The 13,615-nt window shown below is 41.1% G+C and overlaps 1 protein-coding gene across 5 annotated transcripts in view; it reads left to right on the forward strand.

The window, feature by feature from the left end:
- The window catches only part of tmem117 (transmembrane protein 117), a 220,110-nt gene that overhangs the window by 37,187 nt on the left and 169,308 nt on the right, over positions 1-13,615 (forward strand). For all 5 annotated transcript variants that reach the window (XM_069904123.1, XM_069904121.1, XM_069904120.1 and 2 more), the window contains one exon: positions 12,324-12,456. In XM_069904123.1, coding sequence (XP_069760224.1) covers positions 12,324-12,456 — 133 coding nt within the window. The remainder of the gene's footprint in view (positions 1-12,323; positions 12,457-13,615) is intronic.

Below are 13,615 nucleotides of genomic sequence, written 5' to 3' on the forward strand. Positions count from 1 at the left end.
CTCTGTCAGGTAACAGAAATCTGGGTGAACAAAGTAATGTGAGCTCGGGCATGAGAAGGCAAGATGAAATGGCTGCATCGTTAATCCAGTTACAGTCTCTTTCTTCTCTGCCCAAGGGAGATTCAAGCTTTTCAGTTCCCAGCGTTCATGAGAAACTTTGAACGCAATATTGAAAGTAAGAGCCGAAACTTGGAGGATTCTCTACATTATTTGAAACTGTTCATGAGCAGACAACCACAAGAAATTGTAAGGAGTTGCCATTATCTGCCCCCGAACAAAGGATTCGAAAAGACTAAGTCTTTAGTAAAGAAGCATTTTGGCAATCAGCAGAAAAATGCTGCAGCTGATATACAGAAGGCTCTTTCATGGTTGTCCATAAAACAGGATGACACAAGTTCTACAAGCTTATGCCTTTTTAAGAGGACGTTGCAATGTTATGGCTGAGATGGCCATCAACAAGAGCTTGACATGCCTACTAATATGCTAATCATTTAAAATAAATTACCCTACCGGATGAGAGAACTATGGAGAAGTTCAGTTGTTGAATACCAGAAAAAAATAGGATCAAACAGGAACTTTTATGGATTTGGTGGTCATTGAAGGGCAAGTGGACACTGTCTCCAATCCAGGAACAAACAGCAAGGAAAGAATCAGATGAAAGCAGTGTTGTTGCCTCAGTACAGACAAACGGCCTTACAGCTGCAAACTTTTCAAACTGTTCAAGTCCAGGCTAAGAAAGGAAGTGCAATTTGTGCATTTCTTTACCCAGGGAGCACTTTATACTCTGGGGCCTAATGAATAAGCTTAATCTTCAAGGAAGAAGGTTTAAAAATTCTATTGAGAACTATAGGTCAAGTTAAAATAATTGAAACCAGTGTTGGTTTGGGCTTGGGGATTGTTGGACTGGATAGGAACAATTTTTGTGACCTTGCAGGTGTAAACACTCAGAAAACTAGGCCTGTGCACAATGTAAACCTCTGTGCTCAAATACATCAACAATAAAACCTCAAAGTTTTGAACCTTTGTGGCTAACAGAATCACTGAAATTGCTAAAATCTCATCTCCACTCCAGTACAGCTATATTGACTCAGTTAACAATCCTACCAATCCGACTTCCCGAGGTTTGAAAGTAGAGTCTTTTCTGAAGAAAGAAATGTGTCCAGATCTTGACTGAGAATATTAATGTTCTGCTCATCAACATGTGACTTTTTCTTTATAATGGTAATTATTTTATTTAAACATAATAATTAAGGGTTGGTATTGTAGGGGTTAAAATGTTTCATGCTTGCAAGCAATCTGTTTATGGTGATGTTTAACATTTTTATGCTGTCTCCTAGCAACATCTTTGAGTTAAGGTCATAGCTCGTGATTCTCAGCTTGTTAGAGAGCTAAGGGTTAGTTTCTTTTGTTCTGCGAAACAGGAGCCACAGAACGTTCTGACATTTCCTATTGACTGTCTAACATCATTTTAATGGGCTGTACAACTTATAATAATAACAATGTGTAATGCACTTCAGAAAAACTCAACTTTAATACTAATTTGTTTGAATGAGTCATAGACAATAACAAAATCCTTTTTATCCTCCAAGCGATTATAAAGGAAAGTAGTTGCTACACCAGTTATGACTCTTTCAATGAAGTCCTCTTTCATTCTTCTAAACTTTAGGCGAATGGTTCTAGACCTACAATTACATACAGAACACCTTTACTTCAGGCTACTTTTAACAAACCCAAGGACCACAACATGCTTGAGCTCCTCCCAGACCACCAACAGGATTTCGTTTTAAAGGATTTTTGTTTTATCATATTTGCATTCCTGATGTACACATTACTTATTTATAATATCAGTAATATTTGTCTTAGTTGTATTGTAGTGGATCACCAGTCATCTGTGAACCACCGGTTTAGAAATGGAGGTTAAGAAAGTATAGTCTCATTCTACTTTCCTCATGGGACAATGCACTCTGGACATATCAATGGTCAGATAATCCAACAGTTCAGATAGAACTTGGTTGTCTAAAATGGTGGTGTGAACTTGTGCACCCCCCCCCCCCCCATTAGTACAGTTGACCCAACATATGTCTTTACTGTAATGAAGCAAAGGAATATATTGATGTTGTTAATTGAATACATTCCTTTGAGCAGGGGTGTCAAACTCAAATTCACAGAGGGTCAAAATTAAAAACTTGGACTAAGTCGTGGGCCAAACTAAATATTTATTGAAAATTTTCAACAACATCTGCATGTTTTCTTTCAACATATGTAATGTTAAACTTTTTCTTATTAAAATAAATGTTTAATAATAGTTTTGGTTAAACTCTTTCCAGAAGAAGCATTAACAAATGAGAAATAAAATATTCAATAAATAATATTTCTCTATAGCCTTTAAGCTCCTTTTAAATGTATTTTTTTTCCACAAGCCAACAAGTCAAAAAAAATAACAACTTGCTTCAATGACGAACAGGTTTGTCTTTTAAAATGATGAACATAGAGTCTGCCTCCCACCTGTCTTGAAAGGTCCTGTTTTCTGTCTTTCGTTAGCCATTTTTCGTAAGGGGTTTATTACATGTGAATTGGGCGACAGGTCGCAGATGCTAATAAAAGTAAATAGAGGAGGTGGGGGCGATTAGCGGGCTGATGGGCTGGCGCCAACGCATTTGCAAAGCATTCTGGGATTTGTAGTATTAGCTGTGCTGGCGCGGCGGCCAGCGGGCCAGCTCTAATACATATTTGATATGATCTTGCGGGCCAAATAAAATTATATCACGGGCCAAATTTGGCTCGTGAGCCTGAGTTTGACATGTGTGCCTTTGAGTATAGTCAAAATTACATCAGGCACTGATTTATAATCTGTTAGTGTGACAAATGGTGAATTTTTCTTCAGATTGCCTTGTTCATTCTAAAACAAAATTACGTATGGAACTTAACGGTCTCTTCTACTGCAATGTTATTAAGCTAAATCTTGTTACTCAATACTGGCATGCAGTGAATGTTCAGCATTCTGGTGATGCAAGCAGCACATCTGCTTCTAAGTGCCATAGTTCTGAACTTGCTGACAGATTTCTTCTGCAAATCTATCTATTCCCATTTTTGCCATCGATGCATAAACCTATTCATTTCGATGGAACTTTACTGATCTGAGGAAAAAAGTGCTTTCCCAAATTATTTGCATTTGCAATTTTTTTTTAAATAGCTGGCACTATTATGTTTTCCTTACCTCAGCAAAATACAGCTTTCGATGACTCAGCTTTGCACAAGGAAAATATTCCAGAGTTACTTGCAACTTGCGTTCATTTGTGCACCTGAGCTGCTTTCCATGGTCTAGCATAGAGAGACACTGTTTCTCTTGATGTTTGCAGTATTGTGCAAGTCAGGGTTTTGACATCATTGTAAATCCTGTGAATAAAACATCCTGATTTGACTGATTATTGGCTGGCCTGACTTTTAATAGCTCTGGAAACACAAAGGATGTGTCAACACGGTTCTGAAAACAAATACAGCTGTCAAGCAGAGGTTGCTATAATAATGAAATAGTGGATATATTATAGAATTTTCATGTTGTGTCCCTAATATATCAGTCCTGCTTCTGAGGAGGGAAAAATAAATTTACAGTGAGACTTTCTTTGTATCTTTTGTTAGCTTGATTCATTAATTTTTGCTTCATCTCCCACAATAGAATGTTTGAGCAAAATCTGCATGGTAAATCCCTCCCTTTGCAACTTGAGGTGGGCTGAGCTTTGCTAATTCTATCTGGAGCTGCTGCATTACAGCTGTCACTGCCTATTGACCAAACCTGGTTTCAATGTAGACTCAAGAGACTGCAGATGATGCAATCCTGAGCAAAAAAAAACAAACCACTAAACTAACTCAGCAGGTCAGGCAGCATCCATGGAGGAAAATGGCCAGTCGCCATTTTGGATTGAAACCCTGCTTTAGGTCTGAAAAAGGGGAAGGTTATCACAAGAAGTACCTCATTTGCACTGGCACTTCCTCCCTTACCATTCTGCAGAGTCCAAACATTCCTTCATAGTGAAGCAGCACTTCTGAATCTGTCGGGATTATTTACTGCTCCCGATGCAGCCTCTAAGCTTTGGGGAGACTGGATGCAGACTGAGCACCTTTGCTTTGTTCACTGCATCTGCAAGGACTTAGTGGCCAACCACTTAAATTCCACACACCATTGCCATGTGGACATGTCTGTCCTTGGCCTTGGGCACTGCCAAATTGAGGTCACCTGCAAATTGGAGGAACAACACTCTTATTCCATCTCGGCAGTCTCCAACCAGACGGCATAATTATTCAATTTCTGTTTACACCTTCCCCACTCTATCTTTCCCTCATTCCCCCTGACTCCCTTCCACCAACTCCCCTTCACAGGCTTCTATCAGTTGTACTTCATCCTCTGCTCTCTCCCCCATCACTTCTCAGTTTCTCTCTCTGCTACCCTCTGACCTGTATCCACCTATTCTTACCTATTAGCCTGTGATCCTGCCCTTGTCTCCAACACCTTTTCATGCAAGCGTCAGTCTGTTTCTCCCCCCCCCCCCCCCACCCCTCACTCTCAATGAAGGGCTCTGGTTTGAAATGTCAAAAGCCTTTTGCGTCCTATGGATTCTGCATGACCTGCAGAGTTTCTCCGGCACATTTGTGTACTCTGCCTGTGCTGAGCTTCTTCTGATGAGGAATGTGGCATGTGTGATAAAGGAGAAGGTGCAAGCCCACAGGTGATGAGGCAGTGACAACTGTTTTGTGTCTGTGATTAGGAATCATGACCTGTGGAGATTCTTCAGCTTTGAGTTGGTGTTGTCAGGCAAGACCCATTCTGGAGCTTCAATTGCTTTGCTCCTCCTGACCCAAACATTCACAGAACTCTCAATATGGAAGCAGGAACTAAAAGGGACTCAAGCTGATATCAGCCTCCCCATACCCTATCTATAAACTACTCGAGCACCATCAAAAGATCTGTCTGCACTATTGAAATATCACTTTTTTCTAGCATTATAAAAATTTCTGCACACACCACTTCAGCCCCATGGGTCCATGCCACCCAATTAACTTACACCCCTGGTATGTTTTTAAGGGTGGGAGGAAACTGGAGCCCCTGGGGGAATCACACACAGATATGGGAGAATGTTTAAAAATTTCTTACGGACAGTGTGGTATTTGAAACCTGCTCCAGATCGCTGGTGCTGTAACGGCATTACGCTAATGGCTACGCCAACCAAGCTGCCCTATCCTTTTTGTTTTTTTTTTTGTCTTGGTAATTTAATTTATACCATTGTGGCTGCTGTATCTTGCATAGCTGTGTGGCTGAAGCAAATAAGAATTTTGGTGCATCTCAAGTTCAAGTTTATTATCATCCAATAGTCCAAATACAACCTGATGCAACAGTAATCTCCAGTCCTCAGTGCAAAAAATATGCAAACATGCAACACACACACTGACAAGTGATACGTATGTACAGGTAGTACCAGTATAGAAAAATAAATAAATATGATAGTAGTTAGAGGGTTAGTATGAGCAGATCATTCAGTAATTTCACTGTCTGTAGGCAGAAACTGTTCCTCAGCCTGGTGGTACTCTTGTATCTATTTTCCAATGGGAAGAGCTGAAAAATGCTGTGTGCGGGGTGATAGGGGTCCTCAATGATTAGATCATGTCGATTGGAGGGGGGGGGGAAAGAAAGACACCGGGGATCCCCTCTGCTGCTTTATCGTCTTGTGGATTGACCTCTGTACCACACTGTCATGCAGCTGGCCAGGACACTCGTGATGGAGCTCCTGAAGAAAGTTGACAGGATGGTGGCCTGCCTCGGTCTTCTCAGGAAGTGCCATCGCTGTTGTGCCTTTCCGATAAGCGAGGAGATGTGTGTCCAGCATAGGCCACTTGTTAAGTTGATTCTGAGGAACTTGGTGCTCTCTACATTCTCCGCTACCGAGTTATTAATGTGTAGTGGAGGGTGGTTGATCTTGGTCCTCTTGAAATCCATGATCACCTCCTTTGTCTTGTCCACATTGAGACTCTGGTTGTTATTCTCACTCTGTACCACGAGATTTTACACCTTTTCTCTGTAGTGCGACTCATCGTTGTTACTGGTGAGTTCAATTACTGCAGACTTGGTGACTGGAGCTGGAACTTGTGCATACAGCAATAAAATCTCATCATTCTGATAATTACAGTAGTTACCAGTTCAAATACTGTGTGTATTTTCACCATTTCAACTTGTCCAGAGCTCCAAAACAATTGCCATTTTTGAGCATGTAATGAGCCCTTCAGTATCATCTCTTGCTGTGCACTACTGTAGATATAATTCTGTCAATTTCTCATTGTCAGCAGACCATTCCCTATTGACCAATACCTCCAAATCGAAGGCCTATTGTTTCAAACAATTGCCACCCTAGTGACTTCTACTTTTATCAATATTGTGCCACTACATCTGCAGATACCCCAGGATGCCAGTGGCTTGAACAAGTTACATTTCCTAATGATCCCAAACATTGACAATGATCAGTTTAGCTGTGACCATGTTCTGTAATTTATGACGTAAGTCTTAACAATCCTGCAATTCATATTCTTCCCTCCTTGCTCATTCTCTTGCCTTCTCCAACCAAACATTTTGTCATCGTTTGGCCATCCGAGCCTTTCCCGATGCCTACAACTGATAAGAGACCAACGTTGAATCTCAATACATGACTATATTTTATTGCTAAGAATAACAATTTGATGGCCCAGCTTTATTACTGCAGCACTTGACTCCATTCAGAATGCTGGGATCTGAAAATTCCTAATAACGTGGGACAACAATGAATATTAATGTTCTGCTCATCACTCATAATAGTCAACATGGTATAATTTTTAATAAATGATTGTTTTTGCAAAAAAAAATCTAAAGTAGAAGAACCGGTCAGCTAAGAATGTAAAACTATCACGGATAGGAACTATACCATACATGGAGGCTGGCCACTTCTAGTGTAGAAGGAGGCCATTCAGCCAATTGTGCTCTACTTACCCTTTGAAATATCAGTCATTCCCATAACTTTTGGATGAAGCCTGTAACCTTCTGAACCTCGCTCTTACGATTACCTCTTACATCGGCTCCCATAAGTCAGCGACTCCTTTTATTTGCAAAAAAAATCATTTCCTTATCTCCTCCCTAGACCATCTGGCTATATTTTAGTTATGGACTCGCTTGGCAGAGGACGTCGATTGTTCTCTATCTAATAAAAAGCCTCTCTTCGTTATGATAATATGGTGTTGAGGCTTTTCTTAAGAAAGATAATTCTTTCCTGCTATTTCCTTATTTATTGGAAGATGCCATTGGGTTCTTTCTAAAGCAGAGTGCCAAGAACTGTGCAGCTAATCAATGATTATTAAGTACCAACACAATACTTGATTAGGCCTGAGGTCGCATAAACCTCTATTCAGCAGAGAATCACCAACTATGACCTTGTCATAAATTAGCTCGTGTAAAAGTTCACAGTGTAGAGGTTGTGAATGCATTAGAGTGTACCGCTGGATCCTGTAATGTGACCAGTGGATCAACTTGGATATGCTTGTTATCTGCCTGTTTAGTTTTATACCAACCATTACTCTGGGTCCATTGAGAAATGGCTTTTGCCAGAGCATTACTGTATATACTTGTGTAATTGTCGATGCCATGTAAAAGTCACCCTCTGTCTTTTTTAGCCCCAAAATCTGGAGTTTATGTATGACCCCTTTAAAAGTGACAGTGCTGCCGGACCCACTGTAATGGCAGCACTGCCGCTGGTGCGGACCTATGGGGAGCAAGGAGCGCAGATGTCACGCTCCCGCGGGGTCCAACCGCCCAGTCAACTGCTGCACAGGCTTTAAATAGCCCGTTAAAGGAGCCGATGCCAGTTTTAATTAAAATCTTGTGACTGCGGGGTCTGCATCCAAGATGGCCGTGCCTCTGATCAGCCATGAGGGTTGCAGACTCCAGGGGAGTGGAGGACTGGATGGAGCAGGGCACTAGAAAATGGGAAGACCATCCCCTGTCTGAGGAGGAGATGACCCACAGGATGGCGACCACAGCGGCGGACCAGTGAGGAGGCTCTGTGGCTGAAAGACTAATGCAAACAGCAGGCTGCTGGAGGTTGGCTCGAAACTGGCTGAAGGGGTTCCAGGATATGAAGGGGTGCTGAAGGGTTCCTGACCATGACAAAGGTTCAGATCTGGACTCTGTGGAAGTGCTGAAGGCGAATCTACGGACACTCAGTGATTCGGTGGGAGAGGGGGTGTGATGCGTGTCAAAAGAACCAAAGACTTGTTGATCCAAACCAAGGGTTTTATTAACTAAAAGACTGGAGCCTATCACAAGTAGGTCGACCAGTCCAGAATGACCTGGTCTGGCTGGGAGCAATCCTTTAAGGCCTGCCAGTATGTGTGGCTATGCTCTCACCCAATCAGTCATTCTACACTACCATCTGTACATATGTACATATACACATTGGTGATAGAATCTGTACTATCACAGGGGGGGAATCTCTCTTTTGATTCTCGTTCTTTGATTGTAAGAAGCACTTCAGACAATTTCTACTGAGGTCAAATCTGTTTGCCTTATAGCAGGCAAAAAAATTTTTATGTAATGTACTGATTTATTACAGTGACAATAAATTGAATCTTGAAGTCTGGCCCTCCCCCCCCCCCCCCACTTATTTTTGGCCCTGACTGCCTGCCCATCCGAGCTGCCAATGCCCCAACAGTGGACTCTGCTCCTGACGCCCAGGCCATCCGCCCATCCCAGCTCCTGACTGTGGATCCTCATCCTGGGGCTGCCTGCCCATCTGAGCTCCCAATAGTGGATTCTCACTCTGGCCTGCCCGTTTGAGCTCACCATGCCCTGCCCATCTGAACTCCCCCTCACCATGGCTCCTGACCATGCATCCTCTCCCTGACAGCCTGCTCATTTGAGCTCCTGACTGCGAATCCTCACTCTGGCTGCTCACTCATCCAAACTCCCGACACCCTGGCTGCCCGGCCATCCGAGCTCCCGACTGTGGATCCTTGCCCCAGCTTCCCACCCTTCTGAGTTCCAAATGCCCAGACACCCGCCCAACTGAGCTGTAGATGTTCCGACCACTGACTTACTTACTACCTGGTCCCAGCCTTCTGAGCTCTTGAAGCCTTGATCAACGCAGGTACTTAGGTCAAAAGTATGACCCTTGTAAAAATTGATTTAGCCCCTTCCTTGGCCTAAAAAGTGGTCCAAAAGATTCAATGATTTCTCGAGTATATATGGTATGTGTTGCCTTCCTTTCGTTAAATGCATGATTAATCTTCATCCACTCCTCTGTAAATGTCCAAAGCAAATCTCATTACCTCAAACATATTGGATTGACATCTTCCCTTAACCGAAATAAATTCCTTGCATTAAATTCCAGCTGCCAAGTATTCATCCATTGGATAATCTGTCTGTGTCTTTTTGACCATGTGCCTCAATTCAGAGTTTTGGGTGATCTGCCAACTTTGAGGTCATTAATGTGGATCAATGAAAGCAGTGGACCCAACACTAATGCTCTTTACGACGTGCATATTTTCTACGCTTGGGAACATTAAAGAAAAATTGTGATTTGATTGTTTTGAAATTGATAAGCCTTGGATGTAACTGTTGATAATTATTCTCACATCTAGAATTCTGATATAGTTGTGTAGCAACTGTCAAAAGCTTTTACAAATGATCTATGTATTTCATATAGTTTGCAGGTAGAACACCATTTGTTCAAGGTTTGATCTGAATTTGCTCCAGGCATTTGTATTAAAAGAAGTAAATCCATTTCTCCAGGTTGATTGCTGATGGTCAAAAGAGAAATAAGAGGAATCGTCATCAGGTTCTATGTCAAGAAATCAAGAAGTATTAAAATATCCCTCATCCACAGGGTTTGATGATTAATTTTTTTTTGGTGTGTCCCAGTTGTAATTTTTGTCTACAGGACAGTCTCAGGTTTGTGCAGTTAATTTTCTGCAACAGTGAATGAGTGCATGTCTGAATAATGCGTTCTTGATGAATTGGTTTGAATGGTCAATAATGATGAGGTCACAGAGAACACTGCACTTTAGACTGTTCTGTCTGCAAGATTGTTCCAGCTATGGCTTCAGTCTGGATTTTGATTATTCACCATCAGATTTCTATTGAATCCGTGCAACTCAATATTGGTCAACAGTGTAAGTGGCTCTCTCTGAGAATCCGATCCGAATGCTTGTACTTTAAATAAACAACAACTCTTTATCGCTCATGTTTAATTCAATTGTGCAATGTTGTGGACTTGTGAAAAATATTTGAAGAAATGCCACATGATAGACTTGTTAGTAAAATTAAAGGCCATTTAGTTAAAAGATAGTGCATCTGGGGAAAGGATGGAATCAGTGAGTTGTGATAATTGGAGGGAAATGTGCTGTTGCATCTCCCATGTGTTACCATTGGAACCATTTTTTGGTGAAATTGCATTGCCAGATGAGTCAAACTTGCAAAATATAGAAAGCAGGCAATTTAGATAGAGTCTTCAGGGAGACATAGACTGGTGAACTTGGAGATCATATTGCAGATGAAATGTGATTCAATCAAATGATTAACTTTGGTTGGAAGAATAGGAAGAGGAACCAGGACACTGATTGCCCACCATCAGCAAGTGTTTGAGATGATTGATCTTGAAGCCATGCAGCTTTGCAGATACATTGCTGGTTTCATTTGTGCATTATCAGCTCCTATGGGACCCAAAACTTCCTTTTAGCTTGTCAAGCGCATTGCCTCATCCAATGTGTTCAAGAGGTAATAATGTTTTCCATGCTGCTAAACCATAAGGATGACCTAAAATAGAAATTTAGTAGAAATTTTGAGCAGGAGGTAAATAGTCATGGTCTTTCTCCCAGGGTTGGGGAATCTAAAGTTGGTGGCCATAGATTTATGGTGAGCGAGGAAAAATTTAAAATGGACATGAGAGGTAGCTTTTTCACACAGAGGATGATGCGTAAATGGAAAGAGCCACCAGAGGATGTGGTAGATTTAACGTTAATTTAATGTTCAAAAGACATTTAGACCGATACATGGAAAGGGAAACTTTAGTGCGACATTTAGTGGTTGGGTTGGGGTAGATCAGTTGGACTGTATGTCCTGTATCAGTGCTGTAAAATTCTATGACTGGCAAACAACTTTTATCCAAAAATTCGCGATATTCAACAGAAGCAGTTTCACATGTCGCCAGTCAAAATTGCTTTTCTGGTATCTACTGGATAAACATTTGAAGAGCAAAATGTTCCAGTACAACAAAAAGAATTGGAGATTGCCCAAAATTGGCTTTCAATGTCGAATGTTTTAATTTTTATTTTGTAACAAGTGTATTGTCATCTGATGGTACAAATACAACCCAACGAAACAGTATTCTCCAATCCTCAATGCAAAATTCGTAGACAAACAACCAGAAATAACACGCATACAGACAAACAATACATATGCAGGACAAGTATTCATGGGTACAAATAAATAAATATTGTTTCATGAATATGAGGGTCAGGGAGGGCCAGTGTGAACAGTTTTTTTGGTCGTTCAGCATTCTCACTCCCCCTGGGTACATGAACATATTTAAAAATAGTCAGTGATAGGAAATCAGGGCCGTGGTGAGGATGGGTCCTTAGGTTCATCCCTGAGGCCAAGCCATGCCATATACCAGATTCCACCTCGCAGAGAGATGACTCAATGGAGTTCTATAGAACTATAGATTCCATGGGTGCCACTCCAGGTGAGAATAGTCATAGGATTAGTTTGGGGGCAGATTAATGGTGGGTTAGGACTGAATATGATCTGGGCCATTGTATCAACAAAAATAGAGGACCTGTTAAAGGGATTAAATGACTTGACTCATCTATCCCCTAAACTAGAGGGGTGATCAAACAACCTCATGTCCTGGGGATCTGTTGCGTTAACAGCAGATCATCCTACACATCGAGTGCTTGTTAAATTTACTTTTATTTGATATTAATTTTAGTTCTTTTTGAGCTGCCTTTTATTGCAACAATGTTATCAGCAAAAGGGTTCATGAAAGACCATTTAAAAAAAAGTAAACAAGGAGAATGCATGTGCTGGGGAACTACTGCAATATGCAAAATTGCTGGAGAAACTCAGCAGGCCGTGCTGCATCAATGGAAAGCAATAGGCAGTCATCAACTACTGCATGGCTTGCTGAGTTCTTCCAGCACTTGCGTGTAAATTTCTTTTCAAAACTTGAGGCAGATCACCATGGTGTTGTATGAAGGAGTAACTTTGTTAGACTGAAATGAAGTAAGCTTGCCTTAAATTTTTCTTGCACCAGGTCAGTTACTTCGTCTAAAGATGTTCCGAAAAGATCACGGCTCCTGGATGGTGATGTTTTTTTCCACTATTCTCTTCCTGTTCATCTTCTCTCATATTTACAACCTGTGCCTCTTAATCGCTGGAAATATGAGGTAAGTTTGGCAGTTTTATATCCGATTCAATCACCCTCACGGTACTCAAACTTCAGTGTCGGATCAATAGCATTGAGTAGAAACACCTCTGCAAATGGAGACCCTCGCTGGTACAAACCCAAACTTGGGTTGGGGCAATAAAACCTTTTTGTTTTAACTGGGAATTGCACTAGTTGTTAAGTTTAAAAATCAAGTTCTGGCTAATTCCAGAACAAGGGCCGACAAGTCTTCAGAAAAATGAATAAGCCAGTTAGGACTGTGATGAGGAGAAGCTTCCTCTCTCGGAGAGTTGTGAATTTGTACAAGTCCTACCACAGAATTCTGTTGAGGTTAGTTCATTAAATAAATTCAACAAAGACCTTGGATGTGGCCTTCATGGCTAAAGGGATCAAGGGATATGAAGGAAAAGGGTTCTGAAGTGTCATGATCAGCCATGATCATGGTGCTTGAAAGACTGGGTGACATTCTCTCTTTTATGAAAAGCAACTGTAGGAATTGAAAAACAGAAAAAAAACACCCCCATTGGAAGCAGCTACCTGCTTGCATCTGACATTTCAATTTTCTTTGCAAACTTTTATCTTTAACCAGTTTTCTCTATGGGAAACAGGTACTTAGAAAGATGTTTTATTGAGATTATTTTTCTTGTATGTGGGAATATATTTTGAGCTAAATATCATAATCAGTCTTGCCCCAATCTGAGAAAGGACTGCAGAAGGGAAGTTGTGTCGCTTTGCTACTCTACTGTTGAGAGGAACACCGATAATAGAGCTTTATAATTCGGGGTTTGTGGTCCTAATTGTGTTGCGGCTTGATTTTAATGGTCATATAATGGAGAACCTTGCTGTTAGTCTTCCTCTGCCACTTTAAACCTCCAACTGAGTCACGAAGTGTAATTTGACAGCTAAACTGTGACAACTTTTCAGTTTTACATCAGCTGGGCTTTGCTACTGTTGTTGATTAACAGCTACTGAATACATTTGGTTTTAAAGCAGCTAATTACTTGGATTTTGCAGCCTGGTTTCCGCTTTTAAAAAAAATTTATCGAGCAGTAATCCAAGACGGTGATAAATGTTTCTTGGCATGTATTATACCGCATTGCAGGATTATTGAACCAACTTCAGTGACTCTGACTACAGATCCCCTCCTTTTCATTGGAATA

Source organism: Narcine bancroftii, chromosome 11 (genome assembly GCF_036971445.1).
Source record: "Narcine bancroftii isolate sNarBan1 chromosome 11, sNarBan1.hap1, whole genome shotgun sequence".
Classification (NCBI taxonomy): Eukaryota; Metazoa; Chordata; class Chondrichthyes; order Torpediniformes; family Narcinidae; genus Narcine; species Narcine bancroftii.